This window comes from Eschrichtius robustus, chromosome 18 (assembly GCF_028021215.1).
Source record: "Eschrichtius robustus isolate mEscRob2 chromosome 18, mEscRob2.pri, whole genome shotgun sequence".
Classification (NCBI taxonomy): Eukaryota; Metazoa; Chordata; class Mammalia; order Artiodactyla; family Eschrichtiidae; genus Eschrichtius; species Eschrichtius robustus.
The window spans coordinates 6196978-6221684 of record NC_090841.1 but is presented as its reverse complement, the minus strand read 5'-3'; the positions used below and the strand labels follow the sequence as shown (position 1 = coordinate 6221684).

The following is a 24707-nucleotide window of genomic DNA, read 5'->3' as shown; positions in this document are numbered from 1 at the left end:
TTTCTTTTGGAACCTGGATTCTTGCATCTTCTCATACTTAGAAAAGCCCCGAAACCATTAACTAAGATGTCTGTTCTGCATAATTAGCAGCAACCTCCTGCCAAGATGTGTGCTTGGATGCACGTCCCCTCTTCACCAAAATCACGTATATGCTGACCTCCCCCCTACCTCTTCAGAGCAATTTCTCAGAGCTCTCTGAGAGGCTGCTCCCGGGCTACAGTCCTCAGAAAGACACTGAATAAACCCAACTCACAGCTTTTACGTTGTGCAGTTTTTTCAGTCGATACCATTAATGACTGAGCTTAAAACACAATCTCTGCTTTTTTCCTTTAAGAAAATTTTTTTTCTTTCCACGCTAATATATCACACTCTTTTTGGGGTGAGCACAGAGAATCTTCGAGCCCACTGTAGGCAGTGATAATTAGAGATTAAAATTTACCAGCCATCTACCTAAATATCAAATCATCTTGATAAATTTCTGTCTCTTTCTCTCTCCATAGATACTCAGACATGCACGAATCACTTAGTCACTCATTTCTTAAAAGATGATGGCAAGTATAATTGTTTCCATTTATTAGATTAGAGAAAATAAGGACTCAGTCAACTGAGAGACTTTATAGTCAACAACAGTGATGGGGCCAGAGAAATCGTCTTCTTCCCTCCCTACTGCCTTTTCTCCCACTTCCCCACACCTTCACCACCCATGTCACCCCTATACACATACTGAACCAGCCTTACCCACTAAAATAAAGCTATATAATAAAAGGAACACAAGGGTCCAAGTCCTGAAGGCAAACAAAGTTCAAAAGGGATTACTGAGTGAAGGAGAGTTTAATAAACCTTTGCCAATGTGACCTATTTCACCAGTGCTGTGTCCTTCTCTGGACTAGAGAAGCCCACGAGACAATGATTTGACATTATTAACCTGTAATCAGCAGTGTAGGTGATGAATCCATGTAGCATGGTGGTTTAAGCACTCAGACTCCAGGATCAGACTTCCTGGGTTTAAATCCTGTCTCTACCACTCAAGAAATCTGGGACCTTGGGCAAGTTACTCAGTCTCTCTAAGTTTCAGTTTCCTCATTTATTAAATGGAGATAATAATAGAACCCAACTGACAGAATTGTTGAATCAAATTCCGTTCATCACTCCATAAATGTTAATTATCATCATCATCATTGATCCACTGAGATAGAAAGACTGGGTGAGTCTAACTTAATGCCACTGATCTATATGATCTGTATGACGGATAAGGTATGCGACCCCCAAGAATGATGCCTATCTCTGTCAAGCGAGTGAGATTCTCATGTGGCACACAGAGAAGACCCACCGGACAGCTGGCCCATTCTCTCAGCCTCTGATCCAACCAGAGACACAGGTTTTCTACCAGACTGGCAACGTGTACGCAAGAACATACTTTCCCAATTTTAAACCATGCCCTCTAATAATGAGAATCTTGAAGCTGAAAGGGATCTTTGTGATCAGCTAGCCTACACGCTCACATTACAGATGTGCCCAGAAAAGTCAAGTGACTGGCCTTAAGGACACACAAGGCAAGAGGTGAAGTCGAGGAGAAAACCCAGCTCTCCTAACTCCCCTTCAATGCTTTTTCTATGCACTGCACTGGGTAAAGAGGGGGGAAAACATAAGAAAAAGTGGAGAGTGGTGCCCTGGGCGGAGAGCAGGACAAATTCTCCTCAGTCCTGAAATCCTGGGCTGGCTTCAGGAAGAACTAATCCAGCAAGAATACCCCAGGGACCCGGGCAGGATGGAACGTTTGGGTTCGTGCGTCCTTTGTTTGAAGAGCTTGCTTCCTTCTCTGGCTATATTTAATGATTCACCTCCCTGTTGGTGGAGCTTAGTGTTTTCGTGGAAAACACATGGCTGTATTTCATATTTGGAACCTAAAGGAAAAACCAAATGGCTAAACAGAAATGGGATATTTCATTTTCCAAGTAAATTCACTAGGATCTTTAAATATTATTTGTAATAAATTCACTGTATTCTGTCAGAGTCCCAAAAAGTTCAGTAAATCAACATTTACCAGAAATGGTTACCAATAAGCAAAACTAAATATACCGTTGATTGGGAGTCAGGAAGGGGGTGAAGGAGTCTGAGTTACGGTCCTTGGAGTCACGCCAAGGACTCGAGCCCTTTTCACCCCAGCATCTTTGCCAGCCCCCTTCCGCTGCCGCCTTCTGTCCTGGGAAGGGTCTTGTGGAAAATAAAATTTCTGTCCCCCACCGAGCAGAGTCGAGTCTAACTGCCTCGGAGACACGTAATAAGCAAGAGTTACGATCTCCATCTCCACTCAGGTAGGTCACCTGGACGGCAGTCGGGGTTCACTCTGAGGCCTAACTCCCCTTCTGCGGCACAGGAGGGTCTCTTTTCGGGGCCGGGGGGGCAGGAGCCGGGGACCCTCCACGCTTCCAGGGATTGTCAGGCTGAAGCAGCCGCCTCTGTCCTCTGCTTGCTCCCATGGCGCCCTCTAGTGGAGGGACCATTCCCACTTTGTGACACTTCCAGGAAAAGCCAAGGAAGGATGGGGAGCCTGGTGAATCTCAGCCCTGCCCCAGCGGGCAGGTGGATCGGGGGACACCACTGAACCCCAGTCCCTCTCCGACCCTGTCTGGCATTGCCATCTAGCCAGGACTGAGCTAGGTACACGGTCGAGTCATGAAGCCACTGGGAGTGCTGTTTCTAGTGTCACAGTGATTAGGTGAATTACGAAAAGGTGATAAAAATCTCTTCTGGTTCCACCCAGAATCAACAACTCCTTTCCCGTGAGTCAAAATGTAATAAGATGATAGAGCTTTTCCGATGACAAAAAGGAAACCCAGAAAAGCAAGGTGGTTTGTTCAAGGTCACATGGTCGATGAAAGAGCCAGATACACACCAGGGCTTAGAGGCCCAGTCCGGGGTGAAAGGCCTTTTCTACCTCTGTTAGCATCAAACTATATCTTTGTTCTGAATGGAGGAGAGAAAAGGAAATGTTCATGCTCCCTCCTTCTCCAAGGAAACCAGAGAAATTGGTAACTGCAGCCTTCTCTCATTACTCCTCCCAGGGATTACAAAGGCCCCGAGTTGACTGGGGATCCTTTTCTGTCATTCCATATCATCTTTCACAAGATGGCGTACGGTATGGAAAAGCGCTCAAGGGCATAGATCGGAGTTGGCCGAACCTGGGTTCAAGCTTTGCCATTTACTAGCTGCATGTGACTTTGATTACCTGACTTCTCTGAACCTATTCCTTCGTGTATTACAAGCAAGAACTACCTTCATAAAATTGTTGGAAAGATTAAAAGAGAAAATGTACCAAAGATTCTTAGTGTCCTGGCTCACACCGAGTAAGCTCTCAGTAAATAGCAGCTGCTGCGGGTGTTCCTTTATCCTACCCAAGATGCTGTCAAGGAGCCCAGTCAAGAGAAGAATTGACTCCACAACCCCAGGGAAAGCCAGGCTACTAATTTACTATCCATTTTGTCGGATGACATTCTCCTAATGCAGGCGAGCGCCAGCTTGAGGGACTGGTCTCCCCGTTACTGTTCTGTCCCTTTCATCTGTGTCTTTCTTGGTCTGTTAAAGGATGCAGCCTTACACGTGGAGCCTAAGAAAGAGAAAATGGAGCCAGACCTGGAGCAGGGCGAGAAACAAAGACTAGATAGTGTCACCAGCAGCGAGAGCTTCGCAAGCTCCGGGTTTCAGGAAGATAAAAGTCTGAGTGATGCTGAGGAAGAGGAGGGTAGGTATTAATTCCTTCCTGTCCTACAGTCTGAGATATTTTTACAGCATACTGTGCATCTCTGAAATTTTTTTCTTATTTATCACCCTAATAAACATCCGTGGGAGACTCGAAGCGTAATGTCCTGGGGAGATAAGATTTGAATTTAGATTATTTACAGAGTTACTAATTTCGACAGGGAACTGTACAATTGTCTCCCCTCCGGCCTTTCTGTCTTACTGGATCATCCCCTGCCCCCCATGCTTGGGCAAAATGGGCGAGAGGCCTGGAAAAATCTCGGATATTCATGTTGAAACCCAAAGGCTCTCGAAAATGAACTCTGATCTACTTGTTGGTTTGTTTCATGTTTTGCTAACATTGTTCCAATAAACTGGGATTTGGTGGCATAACAAGAGCCATTACAAACAGTCACGGTTTTAATGCTTTCCAGATTCTGACGATTTCTACAAGCAGCCCATCACTATGGAAGATCTGATTTCTTACAGTTTTCAAGTGGCCAGAGGCATGGAGTTTCTGTCTTCCAGAAAGGTCAGCCTCACTCTTTACTGTTTTGCTTCTTCACCAGGCCTGGTCGTGTGGATGTTCACATGGGCAAACACACACCTTTGCTATAAAATCCACTTTTCCTCGTATTTGCTTGTGTGTGTGTCCTTAAATGTAGCGTGAACTTCACAACACACGACTTAATTTGTCCTGATATGAGTGAGGAGGCTTGAGAACAGTGACTCCTGGGTACCAGCAGGTAGAACTTAATTCCAGGGGAAAAGCTCGCTGGGTTTCAGACTAGATGAACCTGGCACCCGTGCTCCACAACGTCCTCTGGCATGTCTTCAGAGCTGGCCAGAATCTCAGAGTACACGACCCCATGGGAGAGCATCTGTTAATACGTCCCAGCGGGGTCCTCCCAGGAAACTCCAGCTAGATCGTGATCTGATCTCAGCAGCTCAGGATAAAAGGCTTTGGGGACGTTGTGCTCCCCGGGAGAACCCGATGGCCAGCTCTGTTTCTCCGATGCTGTCCTGCAACACAGTAGCAAAGGGGATTCGGGGCCTCTCTCGACTTGGGGGCCTCCAGGGGTCTGTATCGGTAGAGAAGCGCTTCACGTTTGGGGCGACGCCACCTGCATCAGGAGCCGCTCCCTTCATGTAAAGGAACCATGCGAAATGGATCCCCGAGTTCAGAAGGAGAACGCCGAGAAGGGGCAGGAAATCAGCCGATGAGATCAAGGACACGCACTGATCATGCCACTGCTTTATTCTAGTGCATTCATCGGGACCTGGCAGCACGAAATATACTGCTATCTGAGAACAACGTGGTGAAGATTTGCGATTTTGGCCTTGCCCGGGATATTTATAAGAACCCCGATTACGTGAGAAAAGGAGATGTAAGTCAGTTGGATGTTTCTTGGGCTCATTTAGGCCCTATCATTTCCAAACCACAGACCAAAGCCCTCGGCAGAGGTTGCTGAAAACCAGCACGCGCTTTCTGTGGAGACGAACGGTCCGCGTGGACCGTGGACCCGAGAGCCCTCGCACGGGGCTCCGGGAGGCCACGGTCCCCTCCTCCTGTCCTTCCCCTGTTCCTGCTCGGCTCCTGTCCTTTGGGGCCCGGAGCGCTGTTCAGTGGGCCCTGCGGAGACCACAGCGTCCCCTCCCCTCTGACCCCCGGGGGAGTTCCCTGGGCCGCTGGGAAGAACAGCCTGGACTCTTCCCCTCAAATAAACCCGGGTGATGGATTCAGCAGGTGTACACATCTCAGGAAGGGCGGGGGCAGGCGTCAGGATGACCTTGCCGGGGAGGAAATCGCGTCCCTCCCGGGTTTGCCTTCAGACCCAGCATCGCTGCCAGCTCACACGGGCCTCTCCTCCCCGCCTGTCTCTGAGCATAGTGTTATTTTTGCTGTTGCGGGTGACCTCCTGTGCCCCCTCTTCTCTGGCCTTTACCCTGAAGGCTTAATTAAAGCCTGTGTCCGGGCCCTGACGACTACTCCGCAGTCGTGGTTCTCAAACTTGAGCGAGCACGCACATCAGCTGGAGAGCCTGTTCAACTGAGAGCCTTGGGTGGAGCCTGAGAATGTGCCTCAGCTGGTCCCAGGACTATACTTTGAGAACCACTTCTCCACAGTTTTTTCTTTTCTTTTTTTTTTCTTTTTCTGGCCGCACTGCGAGGCATATGCGATCTTAGTTCCCTGGCCAGGGATCAAACCTTCACCCCCTGCAGTGGAAGCACGGTGTGTTAACCGCTGGACCACCAGGGAAGTCCCCCACTGTTTCTTTTATTTATTTATTTATTTATTTATTTATTTATTTATTTATTTATCTATCTATCTATTAATTTTTTGGCTACGTTGGGTCTTTATTGCTGCGCCCGGGCTTCCTCTAGCGGCGGAGTGCAGGGGCTACTCTTCGTTGTGGTATGTGGGCTCCTCCTCATTGCAGTGGCTTCTCTTGTTGCAGAGCATGGGCTCTAGGTGAGCGGGCTTCAGTAGTTGTGGCACACGGGGTCAGCAGTTGTGGCTCGCGGGCTCTAGAGCGCAGGCTCAGTAGTTGTGGCTCACGGGCCCAGTTGCTTCGCGGCATGTGGGATCTTCCCAGATCAGGGCTCGAACACACGTCCCCTGCATTGGCAGGCGGATTCTTAACCACTGCGCCACCACGGAAGCCCAGCCCCACTGTTTCTTTTTATAAAAGGAAAACAACAAGCTTTCCTTGAGAGCCCCGATTTGCAAAGATGGCATCTACCCCTGTGTCTGTCTGTGCTTCTTTTCTGTCCATCGTGTCTCTTTCAGCCTCTCCCTGGCCCTCCCCCCTCTTTTTCTCTTTGTCTCTCCATTATCCCAGGCTCCCTGTCAATCCCCATCCCTCTGAGGTGGCAGGGCCTAACTCACTGGAGTTCCTGCTTGAAAACCAGCCACATGGTGTCCTGAATACCTCCCTTCTTTCTGGTGCCTTTGCCGACTCCCCCCATTCAATGACTTTTTAAATCCCGTCTTTTTTTTTTTTTTAAATAGGAATGCCTTTCAAAATCCTTTTTAAGAAAAATTCCAGGAAATTATCGATTTTCAGGATGCCTCCTACTTCAGATCACTCTTTCCTAGGTCCCTGCAGAGTGTGAGCTGCTGTGGGGAGAAGGATTTCTTACAGAGTCAGAGTTCGGACACGCTGGGCTCGTAGGAAGGGCTTACTGAGCAACTATTGCCATCATAGGAATTGGTATAGCACACAACTCTCCCTCTTTCAGTGTAACACTGCTTGTTATGAGTTTCCTCCAAGCTGGGAAGCCATAGCTGCTCTAGGAAATGACTTATAGGCCAAATGTTATCTGGGAGGTGACCCCATGGGCACATGGGTTGAATGTGCTTTGTTGTCACGTCCTCCTGGTCACGGCCCCCTTGCCCTTTTCTAGACTCGACTTCCTCTGAAATGGATGGCTCCCGAATCCATCTTTGACAAAATCTACAGCACCAAGAGCGACGTGTGGTCTTACGGAGTACTGCTGTGGGAAATCTTCTCCTTAGGTAAATCTGGGGGCAGGACGAGAGCAGACAGGCCAGACCCGAACGTCCGTCCCCTCTGCTGAGTGTCCACGGGCAGATCAGCATCTAAAACCCACGTAGGCTCAGGCGAGTGGCGTGCGCACGCGCGCCTGGACCGCAGAGATGTCCGTAGGGCCGTGCACGAGGTCTGACCAGAGTAAGATCTGCAGTCAGGCTGATCTTCAGCCAACCTGGCTACTCCTTCCCTGTCCTTGGCCCCCTTCTTCTAATTCCTCAAACACCCAGATTCCTAACGCCCATTCCTCTTCCCTCCCCGCGTCCCCCCTCCCCGCAGAATTTCCCAGGAAAGACCTAACACACACAGCTCAACCCGCGCCTCTGAGGTCGGCACAGCCAGCCCCGGACACTGGTTTATGCAGAATGAGCAGCCGGAACGCTGGTTGTATTCACCCTGCTTCCACCAACACCCACCGCGGTGGCTGGAAGCCCTGTCCGAGGCGCCCAAGCACACAGATGCGCCCGGAGCCCCCATCGGCTTGCAGACACGCACCGATGCTCCGAGGCCTCCCAAACGCTGGGTCTAGCCAAGAGTCTTTCGGACTTTGCCAGAAACTTGCCTTGCAGAGCAAATAAAAAGTCACCCAGTAACATCCCTGGTTTCCTGTAATGTGTGAAAACCATTCCCCTGCTTTCGATGACAGGCACCTGTTGCTTCCAGTCTTTGAAAGCAGCTTGGCGGCCACAGTGGCCCCGCGGTGACACACGGCCAGCACTGCACGCCGCCCAGCTGCTTCCTCCTGCCAGCAATCACTCGAAAGTGCAGACAAACAAATGCTGAGACAGACTAGGTTCGAGGTCTGGAACGGGGCAGAGCGGGAGGGCCTGCTGCCCCCGAGCCCTACCTCAGCCAGCAATCCCCCTAAGAGGGCCGGTTACGTGCGACCCTGCCCAGGAAAACTGGCAAAAGGCAAAGTCCCGGCTCCTCTGGGCCCCGTGCGGGCCCCGCCCCACAGCAGCCAGCCCACTCCCGGAGCTCCTGGCCCCCTCGCCTCGGGCCCGTCGCGGCACCGGACCCCCAGTGCCGTGCGAACCTTACACGAAAGTAGTGGGTTCAAGTCATTCTCAGGGAGGTATGAGTGAGCCAGCAGTGGCCGCCGCCGAGTCCACTGGCTTTTTAAACAGCAGCTCATTAACTCAAGGAATGAGTCTCTAAAGGATGCGCTTTCTCCAGAGTTCCTTGTAGGGAGAGGGGAGGGACCCCTCAGGTGCCACCCTTTCTCCTGACCAAACAGACCAGAGCAGCCACGGGAGCGGCCTGCGGGCATCTGACACCCGGCACCAGGGCGCCGACCGGCCAAGCGGGTCGCCAGCAAGGATCCGCTGGGCTGCCCTGGGGCTTGCGCTGTACGCTGAGGTCCCTTCGCATCACCGGGAGTTCACTACCCAGCCCTCCCCTCGCAGGGAGGAAACAGACACGGAATTGCCCCCCGGGGCGTTTCACGCCCTGAGGCCCTAACGTGCCCTGTGTTCTCTCCCGTCGTCTGGTACAGGCGGGTCCCCGTACCCGGGCGTGCAGATGGACGAGGACTTCTGCAGCCGCCTGAAGGACGGCATGAGGATGCGGGCCCCGGAGTACGCCACGGCCGAAATGTGAGCCCCCGTCACCCCCAGCCCGTGGCTCCCCCCGCCAGGCCGCCTCAGGAGGGGGACCTGACGTTCAGAGCCCCCGTCCCGGGAGATGCAGAGGGCTCTCCTTACTCCAGGTCGCCCCTGCCTGGCCCCCTGGGGCCCAGCCGTGCCGGGAGCACGCTCCAGAAGCGAGGCGTCACGTCCTGGACCCGCCCCTGCCTAGGACCTCTCTCCACCCCCGACGTAGCTGGGAGCCGAGGTTAGGAACGCAGCAGCGTCTAGCTAGGAGCCCGGCCACAACTGAGCAGCCCGCCCGGGAAGTGGAGGCCGGTCCCCGTGCCTGCTCACGAAGTGGGCCCGCGGGCTCCGCAGCTGAGCGGCCCTCCAGCCACAGCCGGGACCGTGCGGGGCTGGCCGGAGTGTAGGGGGAGACGTGGAGGAGAGGAAGGGGGGTCCGGACTGGGCAGGAACCCTGCTCCCCAGAGGCCTGCGTGGGCAACAAGGCACCTTCAGCCTGTGCGGAGCGGGGGGCTGGGGCCGCTGCTGGCGGTGGCCCCTCCACTCGGACCCGTGGCTCTAGGAGGACGGGAGGCCCGGGGTGAGGGCTGTCCGCCTTGGACAAGGGCTTGCTCGCCTCTCTCGGACTCTTGTCTTCCTGACGCTCTGTGGGCGTTTTGCCCTGAGGCCTGGGCAGGAAGGTGATGACCCCAGCGGTTCTGTCGGGCTGCTAGACAAGGACTCGCCCCCCGTCCACGCTCGCGGTGGTACCACCTTTCCCGAACCGACAGGCGGCCCTCCCCGTCCCACCCCCACAACTTGGGGCCGTCAGGAGCCCCTCGACGGCCTTTGGGAGGAGTCGGAGGGAACGAAGGAAGTGTGTGGGCTTGGCCAAAGTGCCCTCTCTTTCCTCCATGGCCCAGAGACAAGCTAGGTCAGACCCGGGACCAGGAGGTCGGGGGACTCGGGCCACGGAGGCAGGGCTGGGGAGCGGCCTGAGTGCAGAGGGGAGAAGGGACCCGGCCTTCTCAGTCGTACGTGGTGTCCTTGCCAGGAAAGCACGAGGCCCTTCTGAGAGCTGGGGACACGGCTAGATTAGCCCCAGGCCTGCGCTGGACTGCAGAGAGATTTTAAAAGGCAGGCGAGTTCTTAATTGCTCACTTCTTTTACGTGGTGGAGAGGGGCAAACACCAGGAGGTCTGGTTTAAAATGAGATGACTTTGCCCTTTACAGTTTTCGAAGTGTTTTCCCCCTGCCACGGTCTCGTATGAAGACCCCAGCCCGCTTGAGGGGCAGGCAGACGGGAATTTTCACCTGAATTGGATGAGTGATGAAACTAAGCCTCTGAGAAGTCTCGTGATTTGTCAGCTAAGTAGAGAGGAGACAGATTTAAAGGCGGTCCTCTGGACTGAGCTCCCTAGATCACAGAACTGTTAAATTAGGAATATACCCCATGTTCCTTAGAAGAAATGTCTAATATGTCCACTCATGCTTTGAATTAAATATTTCCTTTGACTTTTCATATAATCTGAAAATCACAAGAGCAAGTTCCCCGGGACTAACAGTAACAATGATTGCAGTCATTAACAGCAGCATTTAATATTTATTAGTTATTTAGTGCTTATTAAGCATCAGGTACTGCCTTAGGCACTTTAACATATTAATTTACCTCATTCTCATAACAACCCTATAAAGTGGGTGCTGTTATTATCTCCATCTTACAGATGAGAAAACCAAGGCACAGAACACCTAAGTGATTCGCCGCTTTGCCAATTAGTCAAGCAAACCGAGTCTGAGTCCAGAGCCCCCAACACCACGCTACACACCTGCAGGGTGTGTCTCCAATTCTTATCCAGGTTCTGGTCTAAAACAACTCACATCAACTTTGGGCCCAAAACTCACTTGGACTTTATCAAACCTTCAAATCTTTATAGAAGGTAGCACTTGTACCCCAGTCCATGGAAAGACAGATGGTTCCTCAATTCTAGGGAGTTTATTTTAGAAACTATAAGAAGAAAGCAGCAGCTTTGTGAATTATTTCTTGAGAAGTCCAGAATTCAAACCTTCAGCGTCTGAAAGCTGATGGGTCATTTCATTCTTGTTTGTTCCAACAGCGGGAAGGCCCTGGTGAGGATGAAGGGCAGCTCTCAGAACTAGGGTTCTGTGACCTGAACTTGGTCTAAATTGGCGTGCCCTTGGGAGCTTGGGTGATAGCTTGGAAAGGAAGCTTTTCTCGCAAGTCCCCTCGCCCCTGGCTTGTTTTCTAGAAGGGCTGTGGGGTTGGGTGTAACTGGTGTCTCTTTTATTAAACCTGTTTACTTAGTGATGTAAAACATTTTAACGTGAGTCACTAATTCCTCACCCAGAGCCTGTTTAATTAGATGTCTTTCAATAAGGGAAGAAATAATGAATGTTTTGATTTTTTTTTTTTTTTCTTTTCCTTTGGTGTTTGAGATGATTTGCACTGAATTTTAGGCAAGAGGAGTGGAAACTAGAAGTCAGAAACCAAGAATCAAAATAGAAAACAGCAATAGTCGCAGGTGGTCCCTTCGGCTGGTTTCAGCAGAGAGGAGGCTGGGAGAATCCTGCTTCCCGTCCTTGCATGTCCCCCCCCAGCTGCCTCTCAGCGGTGAAGTCATGCTGGTTGGGATAAGCCTGGGGCCTCTGCTTGACCAATGCTCCCTACTCTCAGGGGCCCCCCGCCCCACCTTTTTTTTTTTTTTTTGCCTGGTTCAAGCCTTTCTCGCTTTGGCTGCCTTGTATAGAATATCTGTGTATATATTTACTGTTCTTCCAATGGCCTCTGAGAATCTGATTCTTGCTAGAGACAAGGGAGCCTTAGACAAGGTAAGGCAGACACAGGCCAGCCTCTGCCACAGCCCACGCCCCTGGGGTGAGGATCCCAGACTCGAGTCTCGTGACCATCTGCCTCTGTAGTGTGCATTTTTGTATCTATTTCAATAAATTAGTAAGATGTGTAAACGGACCTCAATATGAGATCCACATGGGACTGTCTTATGCTACTCTAGCCCTTTGGTCGCTAGCAGGCTGGCCCGGGTTGCCTGGCTGGAGCACGTGCCTTGAGCCCTCACTCTAAGGCACTGCTCATCAGGGAGTTAAGGGGCCTGTCCTGTGTCCCCCAGAGAGCAGCGACAACAGCCCAGAGTCCCAGCCTCCCTGGTGTCTATAAGTTGAGCCCCATTGCAGTGGTACCCGACACCGGCCCACATAGCACACTCACCCAAGGACCCTCACCGCTCTTAGAACAAGTCAACCCACAGCCCGCCCCTAGGATTTAGGTCAGACAGGTCCAGTAGATGAGACACATCTGGGAGGGAACCAGAATCATCTTCTGAAAAGAGTCTTGAGCCAGAAGTTTGGACAAATGGAGGAAAATTAGCGATTCAGACATGTGATCTTTATGAACTCCTGTCCCTAAACAAAGACTTAAGTACCCAGCAAGCAGGTATCCTATCAGAAAGTAGGACCTCAGCTCCACCAGCCAACTATCAGGAGAGTTTGCTTGTGAAGACCAGTGCCCGCGGAAAGTTCTGAAGACCACGTGGTGCTCCCACCCCCTTGGGTACCTAGAATTTTATCCCGGGGTTAAATCAGAGCCTTTGGACACGCACACCTGGACCACACTGTTCTGCCTCTTAGAATTGTTTTTACCGAATGGTATTTTTTGCCATTGAGACTTTGGCCAGTATTGAAAGACAATGTATAAGACCGTCCCACGAAGTCATTATTACCCGGATGATAATGATGCGGCTGAGAGGTGTCTACAAGACCCTCCTTTCAGATTTCAGTTCTGGGAACAGCCATACTTCTTCCCAGTAGCTGGTTTATTTTTAGCTTCCGGCTCATGTGCATCATATAACTGGTTATTCCTTCCTTTCACCAGCTGCCTGGAAGCTTAGAGCATTGCCTCTGTCAAACTACTCAGAATCATGATATAAATTGTGCATGTTAACTCTGCCTGTAGTTTCACCTTTTTTCACTGTTATTTTTACATCCCTCCTGATACTCTGCTTTTCTTTTCTTTTTTTTTTTTTTTTTTTTAACCTTCCTATATTCTTCCTGTCTGTCAGCCACCTCATAGACTTTGACACAAAACAGGGATAGCCTTAAGAGACGCTTGGAGCTGTGGGTGCCGCCTGCAGGCTCACATCTGAGAGGTGGCAGCAGGGACACGCCACCTCAGGCGCATCCTGGCAGCGCCCAGGTCCCAGCAATGTCTGCCGTCTGCCTTAGGAGTCAGGGGTTCATGGAAGGAACAGCACGTTCTCTTCTAGGAGATCAGTCTGACTTCCTTCAGCAGACATTTGTTGGGTGTGCACAGGCAGGCCCTGGGTTAGGTGAGGGGTCTGGAGAGGACGTCCCTGCCCGCGCAGGGCTCCCAGCCGGGTTCTGACCCAGAGCCAGAGTCCAGGTCCATTCAGATTCTGATCCGACCTGCTCAGAGTCCTCTCTAGTCTAGGGGGTCTTCCGAGAGAAGAGATGACTTACAATCAACATCTCGAGGAGAACGAAGAGCCCAAAGAGAACAGATCCTTAGGCCAGTGTGTGTACAGACGCCTGGCAGGTGGTTTGCCCAGGAGGGGCAGGTAGAGACCTCTACTCCCTGCAGACGCGACTGAGAGAGAAGCCCGATACCCTTCGGTCTAAAATGTCAGGAGCATCACAGAGGAACCCTGTTGACATTTAAATCCCGGGACGAGAGTCGGCTTCTGGGACTCTTTGTCCCAGAAGAGGGACAAAGGATTCGTCTAAGACAAATGGTTTCATATCCAGAAGCCAGCCTGTACTTTTGCCTTGTGTGGGGAGAGGCCAGTTTGTAACGGCGGCTTTGAAATGCTGTGGGCGGGGCAATCAGCCACATGGAAGGAACTAGCACACGGCCCGAGGAGCTACCCACACTCTGTGTGGACGTCCACCTTTTGGAAGTGATGTGGGTCATGTACACAGTGCCGCCCCCTGCCCACCTCCACTGCTGAGCTCGACAAGGCAGCTGTGAGGGGTCAGACATCCCATGTGCTCATGCAGGAGCCCAAGGCAGCCTTCATTCCAGCCTGAGAAGGTCCTAAGACTGCAGACTATTCACCCGTGGATATTTGTGTCTATATCCACTTTTCACCTTTAAGGACACTGTCCTGCTTTGGACAGTGAAGGGAGGACATGACGCTTCATGGCCGAGTGACCACTGGCGTTTCCCCCCAGACAGCTCGGCTTCACTCAGAGCTCAGCCCCCCCTCCCCGCAACAGCCTGGGTCGTCAATGGGCTCCGGGGGGTTGGTTTGTGAGTCTGCCTGTGTAGACGTGTTTTCCACCACCAGCAGGACCCGGCCCAAGCAGCCTTTTTATGTGTCGCGGCTGCGTACCCACATCTAAACGTGGAGCAAATACTACCTACTACGAGAAGCATCATCTTGACACCCATGACAACACCCATCCCTTGGCCAGTGTGTAGGGCTATCTATGTACCCCCCACTGCTCTCCAGCAATCTCTGCTGTGCTCTCACCCAACAGCTACCAGATCATGTTGGACTGTTGGCACAAAGACCCAAAAGAAAGGCCAAGATTTGCAGAACTTGTGGAAAAACTAGGCGACTTGCTTCAAGCCAACGTACAACAGGTAAATTTATCTAGACTATCAGAAGGCCAAATGCCTTCAATGTAAGTCAAGGGAGTGTCTTATTTGTCTGTTATTTTAAAGGCTATTAATAGCTGAGCTCACCAGTAAAAGAAAACACGTGTGGGGGTGTGTGGGCGTGTGGGGGTGTGTGCAGACTTATCTTCCCAAGACACAATCAAGATTGTGGAAATGACATAGTTGAACTGAAACAGTGTTCCACAGAAACAGGCTGAAGTAGAAATGCACGCGACTAGAGCTGTCTTTGGTGTTTTAGGATGGCAAAGACTATATCCCGCTCAATGCCATACTGACAGGAAATAGTGGGTTTACGTACTCAACTCCTGCCTTCTCAGAGGACTTCTTCAAGGAAGATATTCCTGCTCCAAAGTTTAATTCAGGAAGTTCTGATAATGTCAGGTAAGATCTTTCTTTCCCCAACTTCATTTTATAAAATTTTCAAACATAAAAAAAAAGCCCACCTCCTAAACCCAACCATACATTTTACCTTATTTTGTCTATGTACTCTATACGTGTGTCTGTGTGTATTTTTCTTTTTTGCTGAACCTTCTGAAAAAGGGCATAAGGCGCTGTAACACCTTCCCTCTAAATACTTTGGTATACACCTTGTACAGGATATTTTTCTGTGCCACCACACCAAAAATTATCACACCAAAGAAAACTGATAATCCCTTCATACTATTAAATTTTCAAATTTCCATTATTTTCCCCAAATGTCTTATGTACCTTTTTTAAAAGCATCATCCAATCAAGAACACTTTGCATTTCCTTTCATTTCTTTAGTCTGTTTTATTCTGGAAGAACTCCTCTTTTGTTCCCCCCAATGACCTTGACTTTTTTCATGATACCTTCGATAAAATGCAACAAACCGGATTTGTTTTCTTACCTGACAAACTAAGGTACCTCTCGTTAGCCTGGAGGAAATTGGAGAAGGCGTAAGGGAAGAAAGATGTACTGAGTAGCCATGCTGGGCGGGGTCGGCACCTCAGTCCTAGCAGTGACACGTGTGTCACACACATTCAGTGCTAATGGTTAGACACGTGCTGTGTGGTCTGGCACCATGCTGGGCTCTTTGCATACCTCACCTCCTTTAATGCTCAAACCAGTCCTATGAAGTATTCCTGTTATACAAGTGGGGACATTAGAGCTCCACAGAGGACAGCTCGCCAAAACTGTGCGGCTCAAAAGCCGCAGGACAGAACTTCTAACCCAGGTGTTCTGGCACTCCCTCCCTGTCCCCGCGTAGTCAGGACTCGTTTCAGGACTTTTAGACTATCCTGTGGGCCTTCTAGCATTTTTGTCTGCAGTCGGTACACTCCTAGGGCTCCAACCTCAGTTCAGCCAAGCTTGGCAGGTGACTAGGGAAGAGCTGGAAAGACTGATGGTCTGGGACAGGCCTGGAAGAAGTCCAGTGGCCGGCCCAGATTTGCGGTGCTGGGTCACAGGTCAGCGGCACGATTCATACTTCACAACCAGCCCAGATGAGTCATCCATTGTTTTAAAGATGAGAAAAGAAGCGTGGATTAAATAAATTAGCAGGGGCGGATTGGGTCAAAGGAAGGTGTCAAAGTTACACGGGCCTTTCCAGTCTGTTGCTTAGCCTTGGGCCCAATAGGGAGCATGCCTAAGAGATGGGGCCCTGTCGGTGGTGACAGGGCCTCAGGTGAGGGGGCGTACAGTGGGTCCCTCTACCGGCCCCTCCTAACAGATCAACCAAAGCTCAGCAGGCAGTCACAGGGAGCTCATCCAAATACTACCCCTTTCTCCCGATCTGTGATCGCAAAACTGGATACACAAGACTAGCCCTGGTGCTTGATTATGCCATTGAATCAGCTGTGTGACCCTGACGGGTCATGTCCTTTCGGAAGTAGCAGCTGTACATGATGAAGCCACAGCCCCTCTCTGGGCATCATTTCCCATTTCTTTGTAACATGGGTGTTTAGACCAGATGACGACTCGGGTCTCTTCTCAGCCCGACACCATCTGGTTCCACGGGGGACCAGAGGCCTGACCACTACCGCGTCTCTCAAGGGTCCCTCTGGGGTTTTGCTCAAAACTATGCAACGTGGATTAGCAACCACGGGAGGAAGTAGCACCCCTGTCGGGATTCCCAGGGAAACAGAGCCAGAGAATTGCAGCCTCAAGAGGGGTGAGGTGACTCCTAGTATTTGGGTTCACCTTAGCTGGGATGTGGTGCCCATGGTCTCCTGACTAATCAAAACTGGATGCATTTTCCTGTCTTGATTATTCTTTCTGCTTCTTCTTTAGATATGTAAATGCTTTCAATTTCATCAACCTGGAAAAAATCAAAACCTTTGAAGAACTTTCACCAAATGCCACCTCCACGCTTGATGTAAGTAACGGAAGTAACCTACTCAGTGCACCCCATCCAAACACAAACTCCAGTCGCCCGGTGGCTCTAGGTCAACGGGGGCCAGTCATCAGTGGTGGCTGAAATGACCATTTCAGGGGGGCTGACAACAAGACACAGGATACACAGAGCTAATTTGAAAGTAATTGTGTAGTTTGAAGCTGACCCAGGATTCACTCCAGGGCCCGTGTCCTTGCCTGGGCGTAACTCAGTCCCCTAGGAAACCTCACTGTGTGTTTCTAAGCTTCTTGGCCATCAGTGATGGAACCTCGCTTTCAGAGCATTAGAGGAACTCAAAGCTGTGGGAGTGGCCGCACCCTCGTGGTACGACAGAGAGCCCTCTCTCACGAGCGGCTCTGAGATCCTGGAAGAATCTCCTAGGCCTCTGCCCCCTCCCGCGAAGGTTCCAGAGCTGAACAGCCCTGTTCCCACCCAACCACACAGGGCAAAGCGATCCGGACAGCCCAGCAAACAAGAGGCCTCAACCAGTTTGTCCCTTTAAAAGATCTGGGATGTGGGGCTGAGAGAATAAGGGGAGGAGAGGGAGGGCTGGACAAGAGACACGGCCGCTGCAGCTCAGGGCCGCTCACGGAGTCGTGACCCAAAAAAAAGGCCTGTAAAACCTCCTGTGGTGTGAAGGTGATGACCACAAACAGCGTGGCCTTGAGACATAGCACAGTCACCGCTGAAAAACACCAAACCCTTCCAAACACACCAGACAAACAGGAAAAGATTATTTAAACACTAAAAAAAAAAAAAAAAAAAAAAAAAAAAATTACAAATAAGCTGGTGAACACAAAGGCAAAGTGGCTGGAAATTTTGGTTTGCTGCTTAGAAACACTGGTTTTAAGTCCAAGGAAACGATACGAAACAAAACATGGAAGGCTTCTTTGACCCTCAGCCCTGCCCACCTGAGTCCCTCGGGAACTGGGGCAGGCCCCTTGCTGAGGCTCCTTTACTGGCAGATAGTTAAGGACACAGACAGAGCCACGGGGGGACTCAGGGTGGCAGGAACCACGTGTGGGGTCCACTCACTGGAAACGCCGTGTTAACAGAGTCAGGAGGACCCTGCATAAAACTCAGTGCTAAATACGAACCAACGAGGAAACAGAATGGCTGGAAACCGTCACACAGGAGGGCCTAAAAATTCCGTAGAATCTTCAAGAAAAATTAAACCGTGTCTTTATAATTTCTCAGAGTCTTTGCATATCATTGCCAAGTCATCCGCCCAACTATCTTTAATATATTTAAGCAATAATTTGCATAAAAGTTGACTAGGAAAAACGCTCACCTGGTACCCGCAGTTTTCCCTTTCGTTTACATTTGCTTGCTTCACCGTCAGGAGGAAGGGCCTCAGCCACTGGGCACAGGGATTTCCTGTGACTGACAAAGTTTAGACTTGCCAATATGGAGGCAACGCTGTGTCTTCACAGGCAGGGAGCGTGGAAGGTGAGGCCAGAGCCTGGAGTGACCTTAGATGCGCATCCCAACGTCACACCCCGATTGGCATGGGCCCCTCTGGGTCAAGCAAGAGGTGTAACCTTTTCCTTCTTCCCTCCTTCCCTTCAGGACTACCAGGTGGACAGTGGCACCCTGCTGGCCTCTCCCTTGCTGAAGCGCTTCACCTGGGCCGAGAGTAAACCCAAGGCCTCACTGAAGATTGAGTAAGGACGCTGGGGGGCTTTGACCCGTTCCCGGAGGGGCGAGAAGGAAGATGCCGGGTGGGAGGGTTTCATGGCGATACCTGAGGGCTACCTGCCCTCCTAGACCATAGTGTCCAGGCCGTGCAGAAAGCACTTTTTTCTCCCCAGAAGGACAGGAAAGAGGGCATAAAATCAGACATCTGCGCGCCATGTTCTGGGAAGGAAGACTGGGATTTAAGAGAAAACAGAACTTGCTTCATGGGCAAGGACAGGCAGTCCAAGCCCATGAAGCACAGCCCCTCGCTGGAAAGGAGCCCGATGTCTCCAACTGTCAACGGTGCACAGTTCAGATGGAGACCTGCTCACAGGGCGGGGAGGGGACGGGCACCCATCACCATCCCGGGCCGGCAGCAGCGGCACAAGAAGGGCCCCACTACTGCCATCCAGCCCTAAGACTCGCCCTCCTGACACCCCAACCCTTCCAAGTGAGGGCTCATGTCCTGTGGACCCTGGCTCTCCTTCCTCCACACAGCGGCCAGTGGCAACGCTGTCGGAAAACGTGGGCTCTCGCTGGACCCTCCAGGGCCCTGCTTCTCTCGGTGCTCGTCTCTGCCCAGGGACAGTGCTGGACAGGGCAAGGCCGGGCCTACCAGGCTTGCCTTCCCTTCCCGGTTCAAACGCCTGCCCCTGACTCACCCACAGGCAGAACCGTTCTGCTCCTCTTTTACCTAAATCAGGGGTCTGCTGACTTAAAGAGCCAGAGGGTAAACAAGGGCTCACCTCTGCCACTTACAGAAGCAGCCGTCAACAGTACATGAGCAAGGAGCTGCAGCTGTGTCCGGTCACCTCTCCCTGCAGAAGCAGGCAACCGCAGCCAGGGAGCACGGGAAAATGTGCTTAACCTCATTAGTCATCAGGGAGATGCAAGTCACATGAGACACCCCTTCACACCCGCTGGCATGGCTGGAATCAGAGTCAGTGTCGGCGAGGAGGTGGAGAAATTAGAACCCTGTATGCTCGCTGGTAGGAACGTAAAATAGTGCAGCCACTTTGGAAAACAATCTAGCAGTTTCTCAGAAGGCTAAATAGAGTTAGTCTAGGAGCCAGCAATTCGACTCCGCAGGTATATACCCCACGGAAATGAAAACTTACGTCCGCGCAGAAACTTGCACACAAACGTTCATAGCAGCATTATTCATAACAACCAAAAGTAGAAACAACTCGAACGTCTATCAATTGGCGAATGGATAAATAAAATGCATATATCTGTACAATAGAAGATTTGTCAATAGAAAGTATGAGGTACTGATACACGCTACAACATGGATGAACCTTGAATTAAGTGAAAAGAGCCGGTCATGAAACACCATGCATCGTATGATTCCATGTATATGAAATGCCCAGAATAGCCATCTGTGAGTATACTAACAACCATTGGCCTGTACGCTTTAAATAGGTGAATCGCATAGTATGTAAGTTATATGTCAATAAATCTGTTGCTTAAAAAAACAACAACACACAAACAGGTGGCCCGCGCACGGCTAGTTTGCTGGCCCTGATCCAAGTCAAAGGGCGGCCACAGACGCCTCTGAGCGATGGGGCCCACAGCGCATCAACCCCAGGGAGCTGGAGGGCCTGGAACGTTCGGGGGCGAACACCTGCGCACGCGTGTCCTCTGCGGGCGCACCCCCGGGGGCCCAGAGCCGCGCGCCGGGCAGGTCAGGGGACACCGCGGGGAGTGAGGGGAGAAGCGGGGCCCACGCGCTTTTGTTTCCTGCTTTAAAACACTTCCAGAAACACTCTCCTGTGTGAAAAAAGGAAAACCACCCATTGCATCCTCTGCTCGGAGACTAAAATATAGAACATGGATCAAAGGCTGGGCGCGCGAATGCAGAGCCAGTCAAACAACGTCGTGGCGCCCGGGGTCCTCATTCTCATCCCAGCTGTTAAGCCCACCAAACACGGGAGGACAAGGGACGCGCCTCTCCCCGGCGCGGCGTCCTGGGCTCCACGCGACGCCCGGAACCCGGCAGCCAGTGCCCTCCCGCTTCACCCTTGCGGCGCTCCACCGCCCTAACTGGACGCGCCTCTCCTCCGGGCGCACAAGCGTGAGAGCGAGGCGGACGGCTGTGCTCACCTTTCCGTAGGACGTTCTAGTAGTTTCTCCAGGCGGCTGTAACAAACTTCCACAAACTCGGTGGCTCGACACAGGAGAAAAGTATTCCCTCGCGGTTCCGGAGGCCGGACGTCCAAGATCAAGGTGTCGCAGGGCTGCACTCCCTCGGGAGGCCCCGGGGAGGACCGTCCCCCGCCTCCTCCGGCGCTGCCGCCCCCGGCGTCTCCTCGGCCGTGACCGTGCTCCCCGGCCCCACCTTCCCGCCCCTCCTGCGTGCGCCGTGACGCCCGCTCCGCCTCTCTTATAAGGACGCGTGTGATTGTGCTTGAGGCCCACCTGGGGGACGCAGGCCAGGCGGCCGCCTCCGGAGAGCCTTTAGCTCCATCGCAGCTCTTGCCGTATCAAATGCCATTCACAGGTTCCAGCGATTCGACTTCAGTATTTGCGGGGTTGGGGAGCGTCTTTGAGCCAATCACAGGAGTAGGGGAGGGCTGGACCCAAGCCTGGGGGCTATTTTCCACCAGCAGTTCTGGGTTTGCCTTAACTAATGCCACCCTCGGCCCCGGCCGGCCGGCGGAATGACCCCCAGCTGGTGGCAGAGAGGCCGTGCGCAGCTCCAGAGACCCGGGCAGAGGGCGAGGTGGGACTCCCCAGCCATGAACCCCAGGACGGCTATGAGCAAACGACCCACTAAGGGGTGGACTTGAGTGTGTGCAAGAAATCAACTTTGTACGGTTGATTTTTTTCTTTTCTTTTCTTTCTTTAGCTTGAGAGTAACCAGTACAAGTAAGGAGTCGGGCCTTTCTGACCTCAGCAGACCCGCGTTCTGCCATGCCAGCTGTGGGCACCTCAGCAGAGGCCGGCGCAGATTCACCTGTGACCACTCGGAGCTGGAGAGGAAGATTTCGTGCTGCTCTCCCCCGCCCGACTACAACTCCGTGGTCCCGTACTCCACCCCACCCGTCTAGAGCCCGACCCAGCACAGCCTTCCTTCTAGAACCACGTGTGTATTTATACCCCCAGAAAAGTAGCTTTTGCCAGTATTATGCATATATAAATCGACACCTTTTACTTTCCACAGAAGCCAGCTGCTTTTGTGTGACTGTTAATAGTGCTTCTGTCTCTTTTGACTAACAAGAATGTAACCCCAGATAGAGGAATAGTGACAAGCCAAGAGCACCACCGCCAACCCTCGCGGGACTCAGAGGGCAGGAGAAATCCTTCCTCAGCCCCAGGACTTGCCTCTCCTCCCCGGGACCCCAGGGCCGCCGGGCTCCGGGTGGTTCAGGACACGCACTGTCACCTGTCACCGCAGCTCAGACTCGGCGGCGGGCCAGCAAGGCCTGTGCTGCGCAGGCGTGGCTCTGGGGCCCTGCAGCAGCTGACACGCATGTGAGGAGGAGGAGGGGAGAGAGGAAGAGGACAGGACAGGGGGCGGGCGGTGAGCGGAGGCCAAAAAAGGCCAAACGTAATTTTTGCAACGACCCAGCACATGGCACCACCTCAGCTATGGGATGGGTTCTGTGCCTCTTCCCAGACGGGGCACGGCTTTTGTGTCCAGCGCTGAGTGGAGCTCGAAGCCAAGCCCGTCCCCCAGCAGGACACGGTGACCCCGCCCCCTGAGCTGGGCGGGGCGGGGGGTGCCGGGGGTGGGGGTGTGGGGGGTCGCCTCTCCCCATGCGCCGCTCCCAGGAAGCTCACCCCAGTGAGTCTGGTCGGCTAGGTCACCGGTTCGGCTTAAAGCCACGTTTTCAAAGATACTGTCAGATTCCATCTGGAGTGTTAACATCTAGTCAAGACACTTAACTCAGTTTTTGGAATTAACCTGTTTCGTACAGTTAGTTATAAAAGGAAGCTGAGGAGAAGGAAAACAGTCTTGCGGAGGTTTACTCTAGACCCAGACTAGGATAGATTGAGAAAAAAAGAGAAGGCGGAGTGAAAACTCCATCTCCACGCCAACCAGACCAACTCCTGAAAACCGTGGCGACCCGAGGACAGAAGTCAACCAGGTGTCCTTCTTATTCGGTGGAGACCCTACCCACGCTCGCCCCTTAGACAGAAGAGCATTGACCAATGTCTACTAAGCACTTTACACTCCTTGAGGAAAAAGGTGGTATGTAATTTATGCAAGATACTTCTAGAATTGGGACTCAGGATATTAGTTAATGAGCTGACAACAGGAGAAAAGCCTCTTTTCATCTACTTTGGGCCTTGCCTCGGGTCTGAGGATGATGGAAATAGGGAGACAGGGTACAAAAGGGTGCCTACTTCTCAGGGTCCAGAGGCCCTGGACCCCTCACTGGCTCTGCGTGATGCTGCGTATTTAGGATGTGCACACCTTCTGGGGCCAGCTGGAGCCAGACGGGCCACAAGGAATCGCTGCTCCCGGTAGAGAAGAGGATGCTTCCCTTCTTAACTCTAGAACCTGAGACGGAAGTGATAGACGGGCCTGTGCTTCCCGCCCCGTGTGCCACAGTCTTGCTTCAAGGCTTTTCGTATGAAGAGATGGGAGAGCTGGAAGGTCCCCAGCAAGACGTCGGCTGCTTCCGGGGGCGGGGACTCTGCTGGAGGAGCCTCTGGCCAGTCTCCAGCAAGAGCCAAGTGCAGAGAGAATCGGGCCAGGGCCAGGAGAGGGGGGCCTTCTTCTTCCTCTTCTTCACAAGCCCAGGAGCACCTGTGACCCCCGGCAACAGTAGAAATCAGGTAACCGGGAGGAGGTCAAACGGGGAAATTACAAGAAGACCACAATCGATTCTCCTGTTTTCTCAAATCAGTTAAGGATCCAGCAGTTAGTGGAAACAAAGAAAAACCTTAGCTATACGTATAATGTCTTGATTTCAATAATCTAACTCTTAATCATTAAGAGGCCTTAGTAATACCATCTATCCAAAAGACAAAGAACACGTTAGACTATGTTAATCCGGCTTCCTCAGAGACTCGGGTCTGTCCGTCAGTCCGGTTTTCTCTGGAGTCTTAACATAGAACGAAAACTGGAAGCTGGGAGGAATGAGTGTATCCAGTGGCGAAGGGCTTGTCCCAGACGGGTTCGTTGAAACAGCACTGAAAATTCAATCACTAGTGGACTGATGGTATTATTAGACCCATTTGTCATTTCCGACAGAAATGGTTGGCATGAACAATGAGGGGACAAGCACTCCCTTTCAGGACTTGTGAGATCACGGACACGGAGCAGCGTGGGTAGGAGGGGACGGGAACCACGCGCGAGCCTGTATCTAGTTGGTCTAAGAATGACGCTCAGGCCCGTGGAGCAAGTGGGTCCAAACCCTGAGAAGGTGACCTCGGCCTTCTGGCTGTGCCTCGCTTCCCAGCCCCTAAGAATGCCACACAGGAAACAACCACATGTCGGCCCCCTTTTAACTGATCAAAGAAGGAGCGCGTCTTTGACCGACAGTGGTAGTAACTATATGTATATTTGTGTGTGTGTGTGTGTGTTTTGTGCAGAACTATTTAAGGAAACTGGAATTTTAAAGTTACTTTTATACAAACCAAGAATATATGCTGCAGATATAAGTAAGACAGAATCTCGTCCTACATCTCTAGTCACTATGAATGTACTTTGTATGCTATCTTCATATAATAAAATTAACTTACAAAAACATCCATATATTTTCTATTTTTCGTATAAATGAAAAAAGGGGTCTTGGTTTCCCTGGGCGGGGGAGTGGACAGGTGTTCTGGGAGAGCTCATGAAATGCCAATTACTAATCCAGCACAAGAAACAGAAAGCAAGCGCCACTAAAGATGGGGCACAGAGTGTCTACCAGCCCACAGACTGGCTGCTCTAAACAATCGAGACACTGCGAACAGTAAATCAACATCAAAATCTAAAATGAATACGACCACAAGTAAAATGTACAGACTGAGTGCGAGTGCTGGCTGCAGACCAAAGTCCCCTCAATTAAAAAAAGAGGCAGGGGCTTCCCTGGTGGCGCAGTGGTTGAGAGTCTGCCTGCCAACGCAGGGGACATGGGTTCGAGCCCTGGTCTGGGAAGATCCCACATGCCGCGGAGCAAGTGGGCCCATGAGCCACAATTACTGAG

General features: G+C 51.7%; 1 protein-coding gene across 1 annotated transcript in view; it reads left to right on the top strand.

The window, feature by feature from the left end:
- FLT1 (fms related receptor tyrosine kinase 1) overlaps positions 1-24507 on the top strand; it is a 170920-nt gene extending 146413 nt beyond the window's left edge. The window contains exons 21-30 of the mRNA XM_068526895.1: positions 3586-3742; positions 4173-4270; positions 5004-5126; positions 7147-7258; positions 8788-8887; positions 14393-14498; positions 14773-14915; positions 16785-16869; positions 18457-18551; positions 21413-24507. Coding sequence (XP_068382996.1) covers positions 3586-3742; positions 4173-4270; positions 5004-5126; positions 7147-7258; positions 8788-8887; positions 14393-14498; positions 14773-14915; positions 16785-16869; positions 18457-18551; positions 21413-21614 — 1221 coding nt within the window. The 3' untranslated portion in view covers positions 21615-24507. The remainder of the gene's footprint in view (positions 1-3585; positions 3743-4172; positions 4271-5003; positions 5127-7146; positions 7259-8787; positions 8888-14392; positions 14499-14772; positions 14916-16784; positions 16870-18456; positions 18552-21412) is intronic.
- Positions 24508-24707: the final 200 nt, after the last annotated feature.